Consider the following 20,034-nt stretch of genomic DNA (forward strand, 5'->3'; position numbering starts at 1 on the left):
TTTCATGGTAATATGTTGTATATGCCTCCTTGTTTTTTCAAAATGTATTGTTTTCTGGATGAATCATCTGTTGACCACGTGTTTTGTTCCTCCAAGGAGTGACTGCCTAAAAAATCGCTAATCTTGCCCTCAGGCGTTTCCTCGTTTTTGTAGGGTGAAATCGACCTTATTGCTAATCTTGTAATGTCAATTTGGATATTAAGCCTACTTTTACTATGTTTTTCCTCTGTATGTTCAGTTATGCCTTTGTAAAGGGTCGTGCTAGACCGAAAGTTCTCGGCTATCTCGCTTTTCAATTTTCCTTCGTGGCAAAAACGTTTATTTATACATAGCATCACGTTTTATATACTTCGTGATCAAGTTATTCATATAATATATATATATATATATATATATATATTATATATATATATATATATATATATATATATAAGCCAAAATCGAAACGAGACAAGTTGACGTTCTCCAAGGCAATCATCTCTCCAAAAAACTAGTAAATGCTTGTCACAAAAAGCGAACTGGTCGAATTTCGACGAAAGAACCGGATTTTTCGGCCCACCGCCGCCACCTACACGGTCAGTTTAATGTTTACCAAAGATGCTAAGTTCGGTCCTTTTGGCTCCCCCCCCCCCCCCCCCCCCACCCCCCCCCCCCCCCCCCCACCCCCACCCTCGTGGCTCATCTGAGGCAGGAACTCGAGGTTCACTGAAGTAGCCTGCATGTCTGCCATCTGTCGTTTCGTCTGTATATGGTCTCTCAGTAAACCTTCCACATTTTCAACCCTTTCGTAAGCACAGGGTCATCTTCGTCCATACGATGCACGTAGCTTGCTTGTAGGAAGGGTCTCTTCTTTTTTTAAATGAAGGCTACTCATTTTAAATAGAGGAAGTGAGAGAACTGAAGAGTAAAAAAACGGCCGTTGAAAATTCTTATTCTACAGAACCATCCTGCCAGGAATGACCGAGCTTGAAGGAAGGCAGCCTTATAAAATATAGATTCGCGTTTCTTAAAATCGTGTACAAATTGGTTAATAATTGTCGATTTCGTAATTGGTAGAACTCAAATTTCTAGTTCAATGGATGCCTTCGAAATTCCAATGCTAGTTACTGCTAATATAACATAACTATCCAAAATATAAGTTATTGTCCGGGTTTTTTTTTTCCTTTGCAAGATTCATTCTTAAGATATGGACAATTTAGGATGTTAGTAAAAAGATTCGCTTCCCATGGATTTTCCTGGAACTTCCCGTAATATTTTCTTAAGTGCTTTCCAAAACTCCGTTATTACGCAAGATGGGAAATCGTTGAGCCAAACTGGAGAAAAAAGAATAACGAAGTCTATTATAGGGATCCCGAATTGAACATACGACGATGGGCTGAAACTAAGTCCAGTTTTTTACGTTCTTCGTTCTCCTTTGGAATTACCTAATCTGCATCAGTTTACATAATCATTCGTATATATTTAAAGGCGCTTACAAGCACATATACTTATGTTTATGTATATATATATATATATATATATAATATATATATATATATATATAATATATATATATATATTGTCGCATGCCCACGCTGCATAGGGTCCTAGGTTTACAGTTCTTTGACTAAATCAATGACTTGTCTCAGTTTAAATACCCTTGCAACAGGGCAACTAAGCAGTGACTACAGTGGACCAACAAGGTGTTCAGCAAACAGAACAGTAAGATAGTGCAGTGAAAAGTATACTAGGCTAGCAAATTAGGTCAAAAGAAACACTATGCATCCACTAAAATAAAGAATAATTTCACTAAAATGCAAAGACATTACAGGAGTTTTTATAGAACCCTAGGGAACTGTCTACTATGTTAAAGGGTTACAATGACTAACCACTACCACACCAGTAAGAATTGATGTAACTAAAATAGCTAGAATTAGCTTCTACAATGAACACGTTTAAGAGTAAGTAGGATTTCCTTCGACAGGTCTGACACAGAACAGGGGGGAAAATACATCACTCTACATAGTGTCTATGATCACTTGGAAAATACGATGCACTTTGGCAATTGTTCCTAATAACGCCGTCGCTTGGCACACGGGTAGACACAACAGCAGTGCAGGTAAATCTGCAGAGACAGTCAAAGTTGTTATGCCCAAAGCTGAGATATTGCAAGGATTTACTTTACTAGTGGTGTAAGCGCAAAGCAAAATTTATGTATTTCCCACTATGTTTTATGTAGATATTTACTCGAAATGCTTACCACCAAATATAATAAATCACTAATCAAGAATATTACTATATCACTTCGCTTAGTAACATGAATATTTATGTCACTAAAATAAAAGGTCACTGTTCACTAAATGGAACTGGGAGACAAACTTATAAATAGATTGAGGATCTGGGAATAGGAATGGAGAGTTTTACTAGTAGGGACTGGATTACAGACACTTATAACTAGTCGAAAATATAGATCTCAGCACTTTACCTTATTGAGTCAGTGGACTTGACTCTTGCTATATAGAATAAGCCAGTAGAAGCGTTTGTTGAGGAATGTGTATCTTCACACTACTAATGAAGGAAGCAGGCACGGCATGACCAGAGTAGTTTGGTCACACAGGGGCCAATAGTGGATGGTATGTTGTGAGGTGTAGTGGAGAACTTGTCTGAGTATGAGTCCACAGTGGAAGGCCTCGTAGGCTTCTTGCTTAAGCTAAGGTGCCAAACCAGCTGAGTGCGGTGCTGGACCTGGTGAATCTCTAAAATCGTTATGGATTGGTGGGTCCAGAGATACCTATAGGCGTAGGGTATCATGACAGGGCCTCCCACCTTACTGCTGCCTTACTGCCTTGTTGCTGTACTGATTTCTGAGGGTGATCTCCCCTACCCTCCCGATCCCCTACCTACCCCTCCCCCAACCCGGGTGGACAAACCAATCTGCAGGGGGTGGGTGGTTGTGTCATGTCTCCCCTACTGTCCCCGGGGAAGGTAAGACAAAATCCATTAGGGTTTTATTATTGTAGATAGATGAGATTATTATGAACCCGCTAACTTGCTGTTGCCATTCAGGCAAGAACCGGAGGAGCATCTTTCACCACTTTGCTCCAGCGTCTGTTAACTTTGATGTCACGGCGCAAGAGAATTTGTGATCTGTCAAACAATCTAGACTTATTGAATCACCTTCTGCTTTTACTTTTACTGATAAAACATAGATTTTAGGTTCAGCTTTCAGATAGATTAACGAAACATCTTTGTTTATTAGACATTCGTTTTTGATCATTAGAAAAACAAAAAGAAGCGAAAACTAGAAAACATATCAGATAAAGTAACTTCAAATGGCAGGAAAATAGATTGTTGTGTGTCTGCTACAAACACTGCACCACTCGTCATGAAACTCAAAATTGAATACAATGTTATTTGAAATTCCGGAGATGAAAAATTCCAAAATACTTTTAAATCGACAAATAATTATTATGTAAAAAACATAGGTTACATATTTTCTAAATCACTTAATTATGTAATTATCTGAAGATCACAAATACTTTAATTCATCGATTTGCTATTGGAGAACTTTTTTTTATCAGTCGTAAAAACCACGACCATATCTACAAAAGCCTTCAAAACCGCCGCCGTATCCGTATCCGACAATTTTCAAGTAAAGAATCATCCACTTGATGACATAGCACTATATAATAAAAAAATATTTGTCATCATTACGTAGCATATAAACTATTTCTGCCTAGCAGTAGTTTAGATCAACGTTCCAAAATACAGTAATATCTAGATTGTTTATTTATTATTTTTCTCTTTAAATTTGTAGAAGAGACCACTTTCCCGTAAGTTTCCGGAAAACTTTGTTTTCGTGTAAAGGAACACCACGTATTAATTTCACCGTTCTCGTGAGGAACAGGTTCTCTTTTCCTTCCTTGGATGATTCCGCTAAATGTTTTGTGCATCTACGTCAATCACCAGCTTGTTTGTATGCAAGGCGAGTTCTTTCTGAAGTTGCCAACGATATCGATTTTGAAACTTGACGTGAAGGAATCTTTCACGTGGACAGATTCTGAAACGCTTTCAGGGGTAATATAGATTGTTATATTCTGAAGGTATTATCAATAACATTATTTTTTTATGCAAATGATTACTACACATCTTTATCTTCGTGTTCGTTTCGGTATATTTACTGCACTTGAAAAATTTCTTTGCGCAACATTGGGTAAAACCCGGCTGGAACCTGCCCTGCAAGATTTGGCAACCGTTCACAATGATTCACTGTTGGTGTCTCTACTCTAACCATAGACTTTTTATTTCTTTTTCTTTTATTTAAGTCTGAGACTTTGTCGAGCAAGTAAGCCGATAGACTGGGGCTCATGTGTCTTTTTCCTAGTATCAATGTTGCAAAATCACGGGTAATCAAGATTAACTATAAGTATTCGGGGATTTTGAATGCGAGTGTGTGAGGTACAAGTAGAAATAATTTAACTAAGGAAATCATGGAAGGACGGTGAGATGATGTTGTCTTTGGTGAAAGCAAAAAAGTAATTGCTTGAAGCTTAATCGCAAGGTTGGTGAGCTAATGAGAAAAGGAGAACACTTGAAGGAAACTAGAATGCTAACAAACGGCTATAAAAAATATGAAAGGGTAAATTGAATAGTTGGAAGGAAATGAGAACGTTTTTATATATTACAAAAGGTCTTTTGTAGGAAATTGCATGTAGGAACAGGTCTGAAATGACATTATTTTTTCTATACAATGGGAGGTGCTTTCGTAGAGATTTCTAATGAAAAGTAATACAGTAGCATCCTGCTTAATATCTGCTATTTTATATACACTTATATTTTCATTAAAATAAATATCATTTAATAATAACTTTTTCAAGTCTACTTTCTGCATGATGTGTTCCAAGTGCGAGAGAGCTTTCACTATACAGCGTACCAACGCTAACCTAAGTGGGTTTGACGTTTGTGGTAACAAAATGGTATCTGAAACTTCTAATACATTCACTTCAAAAAAAGCTTCGTTGCTCAGTTTGGTACCACAAACGTCAAACCCACTAAGGTGCGCGTTGGGTAAAATTATGTGTCGTGTACTTACTGAACACTATTAGAAGTTGTTCAGATATGTTAGGAGGCCAGATGACTTTAAGTGCTTGCATTTGTACTTCAATTTCAACCTAGAGAACCGGGGACTTGAATGTACGTTTTTCGTATAACTCTACAATCTATCAAGGAAATAAGGCCCAAGGAGTCACGATGCATAATTAACAGGGAATATTCATAAAAGCCAAATAATATTCTGTGCTTTTGGCATATAGCGTTTCCAGTAGCTCACGAGCTCAGCTACCTGTGTTGCAGAGGACCTGGATTCAGTTTTTCACCCAAATACCAAGTGAAAAATTAAAAAGAAAGCTAAAGCATTTTCTTTTATATCTACGACGATTGTCTGTCTACTGGTGTGCAATAATTTACTTTCATGTCATCTTTAAGCAAATTGAATAAAACCACAAGAACTTATTTACCTGATATAACTCAACAAAACTTCGCTTAATCGCTCGTTGAACATACATGCAAATAATACTTGTATTAGGAAGCTTTTAAGTAAAATAGAAAAATCCTTCTATGAACAGAACAATGCATGATGCGATCCCCAGCTTACTCGGGACATGTGCAAGCTTTACCCCTCACACATAAGGTGTAAACATCATATTCCTAACTTCATGTTAAGAGGTCTTCGTAATTAATCCTCATACTTACTACTACTCAGTCTAACATGAAGGATCATATAAAAATGACACAAATTAAAAACGTTCATATATTCTCAGTTACAAGTGGAAATACAAAATAATCGAACAGAAAGGGCCTAAATTCAATGTACCAAATAAATTAAAATGTGCTAAACTCTACCAACAAATAATGCCTTGTTTCACCAACGAAAATTGAAATAAATACGCTATATTTTCATTAGAAATAATTTTTCTGCACTGTTTAATATACACATTATTGATTTTTTTTTTTTACATTTTTATTCTAATGAATAAATCATAGATAGCATATCCTAAAATTCCTGTAACTCTAACTCAATGCAAAACACTTTTTCAGGCCTTTTTAGGCTCTTCCATAGGGCTTCCCACACACCCCCATAACAACAGCGACAACAAAGTATTTTGTGGGCTTACTCTCCGAGTAAGCAAAATATTACTTCTGAAATTAGACCAGGGCTCCTAATTCCAGGAAGGCCCTCGAGAGCTGCGTCTGTGAGTATCTATTTCCCTCCTCCAGGAAGTACAGTGATGTCTCCGAGTGGGGCGCCTTTATAAGGTTATGATATTATGTAACAATCTTCATAGGATTAATCTGGTGGATGATTATTGTGGATATTCTGCATTCTGAGAAAGTCCCACAAAATGAACTAATATTGGAAATGTTTACTTAAAGAGTAGAGTGACAAAATAAAGTTATTCCGTGGGAAATAACACTAGCGTACTCATATATATATATATGTATATATATATATATATAGTATATATATATAATATATATATATGTGTGTGTGTGTGTGTGTGTGTGTGTGTGTGTATATATATCATCATTCGAGCTACAAATGTTCTTTAATATCTAATTCGCTCTACTTCGGAATTGATATATTTTCATATATGTACCGAAGGGGAATTTTTAGTTGATAATAATTATTTCCCCTCATGGGATCGAACCACTGTCCAGTGGACGGGAACGAAATCAGGAACGGCCAGTGACGTTATCCAGTCAGCCAACAGAGAGGCTATAAGTTTATATCGATTCTGGCCTTACAAATTCACCGTCGACCTCGGTGTTTTCGTAATTAGAATTGATATGAAACCCCCTCTACCATGTTAGCCAATTCGAACGTTTTCCCCTTCGGTACATGTATGAAAATATATCAATTCCGAGGTAGAGCGTATTAAATATTAAAGGACATTTGTAGCTCGAATGATCTATATGAACCACGGTGATGTGATAATTATTCATTACAAAGCTACGTGGGTCAAAACGTTCGAATTGGCTAACATAGTAGAGGGGGTTTCATATCGATTCTAATTACGAAAACACCGAGGAAGATGGTGAATTTGTAAGGCCAGAATTGATATAAACTTATAGCCTCTCTGTTGGCCGACTGGATAACGTCACTGGCCTTTCCAGATTTCGTTCCCGTCCACTGGAAGGTGGTTCGATCCCATGAGGGGACGAAATTATTATCAACTAAAAATTCCCTTTGGTACATATAGGAAAATATATCAATTCCAAGGTAGAGCGAATTAGATATTAAAGGACATTAGTAGCTCGAATGATATATATATAGATATATATATATTAATATATATAAGAGAAATATATATATTATAATATTTTTAAAATTTTTAATATATCTAAAAGGATATATATATATTAATGGTCTTTATATAATTAGATTATAATAATAATAATATATTATTTTTATTATTTAAGTATACATATATATATATATATATATATATATATATATATATATATATATATATATATATATGTATGTATGTGTGTGTGTGTGTGAAAGAGGTTCTAAAAAAAATTCCAATGGACGACCATAATTCTGTTCAGTCAGGATTAAGGAAATGGGTACGAATCACTTAAAGCGGAAGAAAGGCCTTGTTAAGGTAATGATAATCACTAGGAAGGAATGTGAGGAAGAACCAGTAATCAACGCCACCTTTACGGGACAGTTCCCCGTTGGGTTTTACCCGATGTCGTCATCGGTACGCCCGAAATTTTTCATCTACGCTGATGTCTCGGAGACAAAATAATATTGCATTATTGATATTCATAATCGACAAGGGTGTAATTTGCATGAATAAAAGGTACTTTACATTATAGCCATGAAAACTTCTACAGACGTTTTACAGCGGTTACTTTTTAATAAGTTTTGAAATGGAGATTGTTGGCAACTCTCCCTGAAGACACGGGTTTCGTATAAATGGAACGTCTCGATGCACGAAGGTGAACAGTTTTCTAGAACCCACAAAAGAAACAACACATCCTATTCATCATGCAAAAGGTAGGATTTCTATTAGAAATTTTATTATATAAAACTAGCAAACATTCCTGCAACTGATAGAGTTTATGATGTGTAATTCAATTCAAGTTAATCGTCTATAAATTTCGCATGTTCTCTCAGGTCTCTTTTAAATAATATTGAAGTTTTAATCCAAATGAACATTGCACTTATAAAGTTTTACGAGTGAATGGACACAAAGATATGCTCATAAACCTGGCGTTGAATGATAAACATTCAAATATCTGAACGGAAAAAACACCCTTTTGAAGTACTGCCATTACAAGTTATGCAGATTCATGGCCATTCTCAGCGTAGCTTAGTTTTCAATATATTGAACCCAACTTGATAATCATTTAAAGTTTCCTCTATTGATTCCTTTGTTCCTTTTGCAGATCAGCGTTGCCCTGTTGGCGTTGGTGGCCCTTTTTGCCCTGATGGAGGTCACTGGAGCCCTGCCAGCACCCGAACCTAGCCGACGCTTCTTCTTTGGAGGTAGTCCCTATGGCTTCGGCGGTTACGGCTACAGACCCCACGGATTCGGCTTTGGCTACGGCGGATATGGCGGTGGCTTCGGAGGTTTTGGTGGTGGATTCGGTGGATTTGGAGGATTTTACGGTTGATAAACATCTTCCCTAAAGATATCTTATGATGAAGAATCATGGACCACAACCTTCTCTCTCTCAGAAACTCCTCCAAAGTGCTTTAAAAAATGTAGAATCTATATTTATATGAAATAAAACCCTATTTTCAAGCAAACTTTTAATACACCATCCTAATTCCAGTACCTGTCGAATCAATACATTTTTTTAAAGATTCCAAAATTTGGGAATCTGGAATAACTACGAGATTTTCTTCCAGTAAGTAAATAAGATGAATGAAATGGCGAAGATGATTGATAACGGCGAATATCAAAGGCCTTAGTGAACATCCAAAATGCCAGTTTCTCGTTTTCAATGGACATTCCACTAAAGAAGTCCATAAATTCCTAGATACAGGACTGCTCCTTCTGTAGTTGTCCAACCTGAGGAAAAAATCACACAGACAACAACCTAAGATGAACCCTTCACAGGATCAAGAGAAGCCTAATTTGACCAGAGTAATCTCTGTACCTTCGTCTATTAAAATAGATGGGTGTAATCCTCCCTCGTTGTAAGGAATAGATTTTTACAATAACCGGGTTGTTCTGGAGGCATGTGTCACCTTTTTGTACTCCAATTTCAAGTGGGATGTGTGGGTCCCAAACAAGATGTAAAATGGCCATTTTGATAGCATTATAGACGTTTCGTCCTTCAACTCTGATAGGAAAGCTTTGAGAATCAGCTCAGATGTCCTTAAGAAGTTCAGGATTTTTTTTTTTTTTTTTTTTTTTTTTTTTTTGAACGATTTATTTCATCCAGTTGGACTGAATAAAAGGGATTTTGGTAAGTGCCAAAAATCTTGTTCTAGTGGTTGGAGTTATGATGATTGTATAACTGTATATGTTATGTTACATATGTATATTCATAAGCATTTATATGTCAGGTACACAGGTGTCGTCTTTCTAAAAAAATGTACCAAGTAGCTCAATATTACAAATATTTACAAGTACTCAAACACAACAACTGTGCCTTAAAGGAAAAATAAACAATTAAATCCATACCTTTTATTTACACCATGAGAATGTTAATTTTATGGATTACAGAAAGTGAAGAAGGGTCATCAAATTGAAATATCTGTGAACTTACCCGGACACTTAGTCGGTCAACTTTGTCACTTCGTGTGATGATTTCGTGTTTGAGGTTTTGAGAATAATAAAGAAACCAACCGAGATTCACGACATCACTCTTGGCCTCTGGCAATAAGTTTAACGTTTACACCTTCATGTACAAAGGGTTGCAAATGAGTGAGATTTTTAATTCAATCAGTTGAAATTAAATTTATCCATTTATCTTCATCGTTAGTGAGTATAGAAGGTTCAAAAGGAAATATACATTTGCTGTTCGATGGAGAATGTTTTCAACATTACATTTCTGCTATTTCATTCGTGCAGTACCACATTTGAATGTTCTGAGGATATATTCGACTGCTAGAACAACCTCCTGCCTATGGGCTTGAAGATTAAAATACTTATTGAAATGATCAGGGGAAATCAGCTGAATTTGCATTATTTTACAGCTTTTATTTTATGTCAATCATTTTCATCAGTTATTTTCTCGTGCATTCCCCTTTTTTGTCATTAGGGCAATGTACGCATAAAAAGGAATTTACTCGTCCGCAATGTGTTCAGTAAAACTCTATATTTAACTGATGGCGAGTTAACATATACCTATAAAGATTAACCTGGAAAAGAAGTGAAGCAATAAACTTAAACACTGTGTTCACTGATAAAGAGTACCTATACCCCTTTCCTTTTCCTGTAAAACTCTCATTTGTGCGTAACTCACAGAGAGCTCAATTGCTTTTAATATATATGACATATTTTCCTCTTATAGTTCATGTTTTCATTTACTAGTATTTATTTCTCTCCTTTTCATAGTTTGGAAACAATTCCGTTTATCCATAAAAGTATCAGAGACTTTCCAGTCGAATGCGTAACTTTGTAACGAGGGAATCCTCCGTTCACGTTTGCATTTTCGCATCAAGCTTCCATTTCTGGACAACTCTTCCCTTATAAATCTTTGTGTCATTTGTCTGTGCTGTTTGATGAAACCACTTCCACATTTCCGAACAGATAGAAATACTTAGAATATTGTAACCTTTTTTTCTTATTACAAAGAAAAAAAATACGCCTGCTGCTTATGAATCTTTTGATTTTATATATATATATATATATATATATATATATATATATATATATATATATAGATATATATCTATATATATCTATATATATATATATATATTCTATTATATATATATATAGATATATATATATATTATATAGATATATATATCTATATATATATATATATATATATATATATATATATATATATATATATATATATATATATATATATATATATATATATATATATATCCTTAGAAGACGGAGCTGCAGCTCTATGTACATCTCATCAGGGGAACCATAGGGAAAGGCATCGTACTCAGGTACATTTATTTCGCCGACATTTCACGACTCATAGTGGCATTCTCAAGGCTATAATTAAAGATAACACACTAACATTAAAAACTAAGCACTGCTAATTCATAGAAATTAGGCAATATTTAAAAATTCAATGAACATCAACATCAGAATGTAGAACATTTAAAAATTTATTTTTGAATCTCTTTAAACAGAAAACATACTGAGCGCTAAATTATTTGTACAGTACAGTTACATTAAAATTATTTAAAAATTACAGAAAAAGTATACAAAAATTACGATATGGGTGTAAAAAAATTAAAAATAAATAAATAACACTAAAACAGTAAGGCTATTCTATACCTTATCCTCGCAAAGGACGGGCAGTGACTGAGAGAATTTTTAGAAAATATAAACAAGCACTCTAGGCGATGAACAACTGAACAGAGGAGGATTGCGCATTTAAGGACGGAACTATCTTTTTTATCATAATGGATTCCAAGAATGTTAGGTCGTTTTCGACCAAACGCAAAAACGAATACGACCTAACAACCTTGGAATCCATTATGATAAAAAAGATAGTTCCGTCCTTAAATGCGCAATCCTCCTCTGTTCAGTTGTTCATCGCCTAGAGTGCTTGTTTATATTTTCTAAAAATTCTCTCAGTCACTGCCCGTCCTTTGCGAGGATAAGGTATAGAATAGCCTTACTGTTTTAGTGTTATTTATTTATTTTTAATTATTTTTTACACCCATATCGTAATTTTTTTTGTATACTTTTTCTGTAATTTTCCAAATAATTTTAATGTAACTGTACTTGTACTAATTTTAGCGCTCAGTATGTTTTTCTGTTTTAAGAGATTCATATTTTTTAAATGTTCTATTTTCTGATGTTGATGATCATTGAATTTTTAAATATGGCCTTTAATTTCTATGAATTATGCAGTGCTTAGTTTTAATGTTAGTGTGTTTATCTTTAATTATAGCCTTGAGAATGCGACTATGAGTCGTGAAACGTCGGCGAAATAAATGTACCTGAGTACGATGCCTTTCCCTATGGTTCCCCTGATGATATATATATATATATAATATATATATATATATATATATATATATATATATATATATATATATATATATATATATTGCATACACGTAGAAATGTCCTTTTCTGAGATGAAGGCATTATATTATTACTCATATAAGTAGTAGATGTCAATAATCTCTTCAGTAAGTTTTCAGAGATTTACATGAAGGTATTTAAATTCTACGTCACCAGGTTCTGTATTTCGTTTATTGCCTCCATTCGGTCTTGGTGTGTCCGTATCAGCTTTTGTGAACCTATCATCAGGGGAAAGAAAGCTTGTGCCCCATATGAGATAAATAATAACGATTACGATAACATTCTCTAGCCACTTCGTCCTTCGGCTCTAACAGTAGGCTTTGAGAATCAGCTCAGACGTACTACTTAGGAAATATAGGATTTTTAAAAACAAGATAAGTGTATAGAACCTATGATGAAAAATATAACTTTGTATGTTAAGTAAGATATACGTATATTTATAAGCACATCTTTGTTTGGAAATAAGTGTTGTCTTTCCCAAGATAGAATTGTGTAGCACAATGATACAAATATTGACGAGGACTGAAAAAAAAATAGACTCACTACCCAACAATTCTGCCATACAGAAAAACTAAACGACAGCTAAAGGCATATCAAAATTAATCCATACCTTTCATTCATAAGAAAAGAATCTTCATTTTATGAGCTATGTACCATGAATTAGGTTATCAAAATGAAATGTGTATAAACTTACTCGGGGGTCTTTGAAGCTTTGTTGCTTCCTGGGAAGATGTGCTGTTTTGGTTGTTGAGAATAATAAAGAAACCAACACACGCCGAGTCTCATGACGTCACTTGGCCTCTGGCAATAAGTGTACCTTACGTCCCTTTATGCCCAAAGGTTGCCAAGTGATCTGAGATTTTTAATTCAGTTAGTAGAAATGAAATTCCAAAAGTCTTCTTCAGCATTAGTGAATTTTGAATATTTAGAAGGAAATATTCATTTATTATTCTATACGGAATGTTTTCAATGTAGGAATGAAATTAGATGAAAGTCACATTGCATTTCCACTTTTTTGTTATTGCGGTATTAATATACTCGGCTGCTGGAACATCTTCCCGAATTTATGTGTGAAGGTTAAAATGTTTATTGAAATAATAGAGTGGAATCACTTAAGATTACCTTATTTTACAACCATTTTATTGTGTCAGTAAGTTTCATTAGATATTTTCTCGTGCATCCCTGCTTTTTTTACTTTTGGCTAATGTGAGCATAAAAGGGAATTTACGCATCCAAAATATGTCCAGGAACCCCTTATATCCAACTGATGACGTAAAAAGAGAGACCTTTGAAGATTAGCTGGGAAATACTTCTTGCAACAAACATGATATAGTATTTACCAAAAAAAAAAAAAAAAAAAAGGACGACTACCACAGAAACATCAATTACTTTCACTGTTTGGCCTGTTCTTTACGGAAGTCATGTTCTCAGTTACCTATATTTATTTCTTTCTTCTAAATTCTCAAACAATTCCGTTCTTCCATCAAAGCATCAGGGATGCTTCAGTCTAAGACATACTCTTATACGAAGGTAATCTTCAACATACTTTGCGTTCTTATATAAACATTATGATCATGATATTATTCTTATTCCAACTCTTACACTATCAACCAACCTGACATTTGTCTGCACTGTTCAATGAAATATCTTACAGGCAACGTTCAAAGCAAAACTAGGCATGATCCGACCTCCAGCTTACTCAGGACGCGTGATAAAATTTGTGTTCAAATAGGACGCTTTTTCACCAACGAAAATTAATATAAATACGTTATATTTTATCAGAAATAATTGTCCTGTAGTGTTTAACACGCACATAATTTATTTTATTTTTATTTGCACTCTCATAAATAAATCATAAATAGCTTATCCTAAAATTCCTGTATTTTTAACTCAACACGAAATACCTTTTTCAGGCCGTTTTAGGCTTTTCCATAGGCCTTTCATACCCCCCTCCAAATAACAACAACAGCAGCAAAGTAGTTTGTAGGCTTACTCCCTGAGTAAGCAAAAATCAAATTAGGTGAAGTGAAATGCTTAGAATTATCTTATCTTTTCTTTGTGACAAAAGATAACACCTCTTCTCGCATATCTGTGGCTAACCGTACTATAATTCATCAACCAACTTCTAGATAATACACTTACTTTTCTAGTTCACAAGTGCCAAAAGAATTTAATAACACGAAGATTTCCTTTTTCTTTTCATTTCTATGTCTACCGTAACTACTTTTCCAAAATCCCTAAATAAGGTCTTGTTAACCAGTATTCCAGCAACATTCAGGCGAGGTATGGACCCGGAAACCCCATCGAAGTTCCGATGCCCCCGGACTTCCAATGAGTCACAGGCTAACAGTATCAGTCGCAGAAAGAGAAGGCAGGGAGAGGGGGGGGGGGGGAGATGGGTGAGCTACGATGGACGTTGCTAAAACTTGCCAGGACGTTTTGCAACGGGTTTTACCCCGGTCTTCCCTCGCTTACGCTTAGCATTTTTCTTACTCTTTCATATACCCTCGTGATAATCACTGCATTTAAAAAATGAACTTACCAATAAGGAAAAGGAATAATATGAGTATTACCGACATTGAATGACAGTTATTCATATCAGTTTGGAATGTTTTTCAAGTCATCTGCACATATCTCTTAATATTCCAGTTTCAAAATAGATCGTTGGCAACTCTCCGCTCCAGAAGTAGTCTCCTATAAATAACAGGTCGCAAGGCTGACTGACATACACTTCCAGACTCAGCGAAGAAAGAAGCAGAAATCAATTCACCATGAAAACTGTAAGTATAAACGATTCTAATGTACCTAGAAAATAAAAGGATAATAATTATATATATATATATATATATATATATATATATATATATATATATATATATATATATATAACAATGGATAAACACAAACGATAACTTCTTTGTAACTACATATTATGTAACCCGAAAAATTCAGATATTTTTTCCTTTTATATGTCGATCATATAACTTATAACGTTATTCCAACTTGTAATCATACATGACAATAACGTTGGTTAGTACTCTGGCACTATATTATCCTTATCCCTTCTCTCTCACAACTACAGTGCAATGCACTAACTCAAGGTCAAATAGAGACTTTGCAAACTAATTGATCTTTATTCCAATTGCAGATCAGTGTTGCCCTGTTGGCGTTGGTGGCCCTTTTTGCCCTGATGGAGGTCACTGGAGCCCTGCCAGCACCCGAACCTAGCAGACGTTTCTTCTTTGGAGGAAGTCCCTATGGCTTCGGCGGTTACGGCTACAGACCCCACGGATTCGGCTTTGGCTACGGCGGATACGGTGGAGGCTTTGGAGGGTTCGGTGGTGGATTTGGTGGATACGGTGGTGGTTTCTTCGGTTGATAACCATCTTGTCTTTCAAGACGATACCGGAATTTCGAACATCAGTGGCCTCCATGAACAACTTTTTGGTTGAAAATCATAACTGAAAGAATGCTAGTAAAAACTAAAAGTATATTTTTCTATAAATTATAATAAAAATTTCCAACTTTTAAAATGACTTTTAGTATGTTATTCCTCATCCTCTAATGTAAACTGATACATATTTCAGTTTCATATGTCTTGTTATTTGTAGTCATTTATATAACATTTGTTGGTAATGGATTCAAAACTTTTTCCCAATCTTCACAGTCATATGGGATTGTGTAAGACACATTCCTTAAAAAAATTAAGAAAACACGAAAATTGCTGAACACAAAGACTCTATAACATAATACAATTCGGTATTAATGGTTGAAAGAGTTAGCTCATAAAAAAAGTTCTCACAATTTTTCTGGTGATACATGGGAGGCCTTAGTCAATATCTAACTGGCTTATAATGAAATATGCTGCAGATGTATTTGAGAGCACAAACAACAAAATAATTGCACATTTTCTAAGCATGTAAAAGAACAAAAGTCGTATCAACAGTAAATGTAACATCAATACCAATCAACTTGGTAAGGATAAACAATCAAAAGGACCTCACATAAGTGATCTTTAAAAATCAAGAGGATGTGATGAGGCAAAAATAAAAATAAAATAATAAAAAAGCCTTTCTTTGGTGGAAAATAATCGCCAATATCTAAATAAAAAAAACACACTCACAAACGTTAAGAATAGGTAACAGACGAAGAAACATGAAAAACCTTATCCCGTTGTTGCTCCACACAACTTTTGCTTCCGAATGATATGGATTAATAGACTTTCTCAAGAGAACAAGAAAATAGTAAATTTAGTTGAAAACACTTATGATTGTACTCTTTAGCAGAGATATAAAAACTCAAGACCTTGATGCTTTGGTCACCATGGAACGTAAAACCGCGTCAATGAGGTGTCTATGATGAACAACATTCCATCAACTGAATGAAGCAAAGGAATGCCGACCCACATATCCTACTCACAATTAGCTTCATAACGTTATTGATTCTTCATAGCCTCGGTTTCCATATTCCAGTCAGTGGTGTTCCTGAGGGGGAGGGCGGAGATGGGCTGTTTGAAATCGCCCCCCGGGCCCCAAAATACGAAATTTAACCATTGCTGCTGTGACAGGACAAGCTAAATTCAGTGGCCCCAAAATGGTCAAGAGCCCCATTTATATTAGGACCCGAAAGTTTCGGGCTCACTAAAGGGCCCCAATTTCCAATTTTGTGAACTAAAATGTAACACAAATATTATGTAAAAGAAATAGGGCTCTCCAGGGGGCCCCCTCCCAATCGTTAGGGCCCATTATAGACCTTCTCATACGGGTCAAGGAGGGTGGGTAACGTTGATTGGGGTAAGGCCAGGGCCGATCTAAGGCAATTGATTACTGCTTATAGGGGTCCTTATTATTCTCTGAGGGACCCCATAATGGCCCCATTTGCCCAGATAATACACATTCAAGTGATTCAATGAATCTGGCCTTCTGCTTAACCCAGGGGACCGGTACCGGCCCCATTGAAGGGTGCTTGGGCCACCCCTGGGTAGCGGGATTTGGGCAAGAGGTTTCAGTGTCATGAGTGGGAGCGGGAGAGAATTATGAATAATATATAGGTAAGTCTGAAATTTGCATTTACAAGTGCCTTCAAAAGGATCCTACAATTACTAATATTCTAAAATTTTCCCGGATGAGCCTTATAGCGTCCCCAGCCCCCGATCCCCCGGCTCTTTTCGTTCGCTTCGCTCGCCTCCCACCTCATAAAAGGGGCCCCAAATGGGACTGTGCCCCCCGGGAACCCAAAATGTCCAGGAACGCCCCTGATTCCAGTGCCTCATTTCTTTCGGATTAATTTTCATGACTACTTTTGTCATAACTTAAATAGGTTTATCATTTCATTCCTAGTAAAAAGGAAAACACTGATAATACTTCACCACTGGAAAAACTAGTAGGTTCATTATCCTTTATGTCATGTTTTCTACAATTTTTATTGTAGCGTGTCGTGATTTGATTAATATGCTTCGTTATAAAAGGAGAGATAGCAACTGATAAGGAATAAGCACAAACAAAATAACTAACTACAGAAAATTCGAACTTCATAGGACAAAATTAATGAGGGTCTGAACTCATCACCTCTGAAAGTGATTTATAGTTTTCTTAATTCTTTTATAAGATTTAAAAATAATGATCTCATGAACGACTTCCAGCCCACTAATCGGATTACTTTCAAACAGACTGAACTTGTTGCTGATTAGTCAAAATATCGTTCATATGCCTCATGCAACAATACGAAATCCTTTGTTATTATTCAATGTGGATTTGTAAAAGCTGATTAAGACCAATAAAACTTCTGATGCTTTCTAAACCTGATGAAGTCTTGATAGAAGTTCTTTCCATCCAGACTGTCTACTTATTGGAGGAAACTGGGTAACTGGATGACAATTTCAATCTTACATTTTACATGAAAAACACCCTTGATAATAGAATGATTTTAGACTTAAACTGTGCATAGAACTGCTTTAGAACCATGTAAGTATAAAGCCTCTCGTATTCGTTATATTAGCAGAAACAACATAAAGCCACTGAAGTGGTAATATTCATCTTTATAAGATGCCTAAATTACTACACTTCTCAAGACACTTAAAAATGAATTTAATTTTTATTTTCATTACAAGAAGGAAACTGTACCTACTAGAAATTATTTTAAGAGGTAAACAATTTTATTGTGGTTTTTACAAAAATATAAGTCATCTTTTTGTAGGAACGACTGAATGTCTCAACATTAGATTTTTGACAAAACATCGTCCATGGAGGTCGTTCTAACTTCCGGTATCTTCATGGAAGACAAGATATTTGTCAACCGAAGAAACCACCACCATATCCATCCACCAAATCCACCTCCAAAGCCTCCAAAACTGCCGCCGCATCCTCCGTAGCCGAAGCCGTAACCGAGGGGTCTATAGCCTTAACCACCAAAACCACAGGGACTGCCTTCAAAGAAGTGGCGTCGGCTAGGTTCGTGTGCTGGCAGGGCTTCAATGACCTCCATCAGGGCATAAAGGGCCACTACCACAATAGGGCAACGCCGATTTGCTAAGGGAATCAATGACATTAATTTTGAAAATTCAGATGGTTCCTAAGTTGGTCGACTTCTTCAAAAAACATATTATGTTTAGGCCATTAGGAACGATTTCTTTGGTATAGATATCGACTCTGTTGAGTGTAATAGATAACAACTTTAAAAAACATGTCATGAGACACGCACACTACATCAAGTGATTAGATCATTATGTGTTGGTGTGTGTGAGTGTGTGTGTGTGAGACAGAGAGAGTGTGTGTGTGTGTGTGTGTGGCTGTGTCTTATATGCATATAATTTTAGTATAAAAAAGTCACCACTTGCTTGCAGAACACAAAATACAATAATGGGATCTCCTATTACACACCTTACTAGTTGTATAACAGTTGTAGAGTAGCTTTGATCAGTGCCCTAAGGTGCATTGAAATCTATTATAATTCATTTAACTTCTTAAATTTTCAGAAGCTGCTACTGTTTAGGAAATTTCTAGAAAAAAAACTACTTTTATATAAAATAACTTATATGGACCTGGAAACCCCATCGAAATTCCGATGCCTCCGGACTTCCAATGAGTTACAGGCTAACAGTAGCAGTCGTAGAAAAAGAAGATTCTTTCATATGGGAGGCAGGGGTGTGGGGGGCGGTGAGCTGCGATGAACGTTGCTCAAACTTGCAGGGACGTTTTGCAACGGGTTTTACCCCGGTCGTCCCTCGATTACACTTAGCATTTTTCGTACCTTTTGATATACCCACGTGATAATCACTTTATTTTAAAAATAATCTTACCAATAAGGAAAAAGAAAAATGTGAGCGTTATTAGCGTTCGATGACAGCTATTTATGTCAGTTTTGACTGCTTTTCAAGTCATCTATACATATCTCCTTATATTCCAGTTTCAAAATAGATCGTTGGCAACTCTCCGCTCCAGAAGTAGCCTCTTATAAATAGCAGGTTGCAAGGCACATTGACATACACTTCCAGACTCAGCGAAGAAAGAAGCAGACCTCTATTCACCATGAAAACTGTAAATATGAACTTAGTTATTTAATAATATAAGGACACAAAAAAATTCTAAGAGACTTAGAAAATAAACGGATAATGATTTGATATACGTATATGCAAAAATATTAATACATATATATATATATATATATATATATATATATATATATATATATATATATATATGTATTATATTTGAAAAGCGGTAGATAAACAAACTACAGTGCAGTGCACTAACCCAAGGTCAAATAGAGACTTTGCAAACTGATTGATTTTTATTCCAATTACAGA

General features: G+C 35.5%; 2 protein-coding genes across 2 annotated transcripts; both read left to right on the top strand.

Annotated features, from left to right (window-relative positions):
• The first annotated feature begins 7,981 nt into the window (after nucleotides 1-7,981).
• Nucleotides 7,982-8,794, top strand: LOC135203970 (uncharacterized). Its single transcript, XM_064233898.1, has 2 exons — nucleotides 7,982-8,044; nucleotides 8,437-8,794. The coding sequence occupies exons 1-2, from the start codon at nucleotides 8,036-8,038 to the stop codon at nucleotides 8,662-8,664; spliced, it is 237 nt and encodes a 78-aa protein (XP_064089968.1). The 5' UTR covers nucleotides 7,982-8,035; the 3' UTR covers nucleotides 8,665-8,794.
• A 6,083-nt stretch (nucleotides 8,795-14,877) lies between these two features.
• LOC135203980 (neuropeptide-like protein 30) lies at nucleotides 14,878-15,763 on the top strand. The gene is made up of 2 exons (XM_064233908.1): nucleotides 14,878-15,010; nucleotides 15,379-15,763. Exons 1-2 carry the CDS (start codon nucleotides 15,002-15,004, stop codon nucleotides 15,607-15,609), a joined length of 240 nt encoding a protein of 79 aa, XP_064089978.1. The 5' UTR covers nucleotides 14,878-15,001; the 3' UTR covers nucleotides 15,610-15,763.
• The last annotated feature ends 4,271 nt before the right edge of the window (nucleotides 15,764-20,034 follow it).

Source organism: Macrobrachium nipponense, chromosome 24 (genome assembly GCF_015104395.2).
Source record: "Macrobrachium nipponense isolate FS-2020 chromosome 24, ASM1510439v2, whole genome shotgun sequence".
Lineage (NCBI taxonomy): Eukaryota > Metazoa > Arthropoda > Malacostraca > Decapoda > Palaemonidae > Macrobrachium > Macrobrachium nipponense.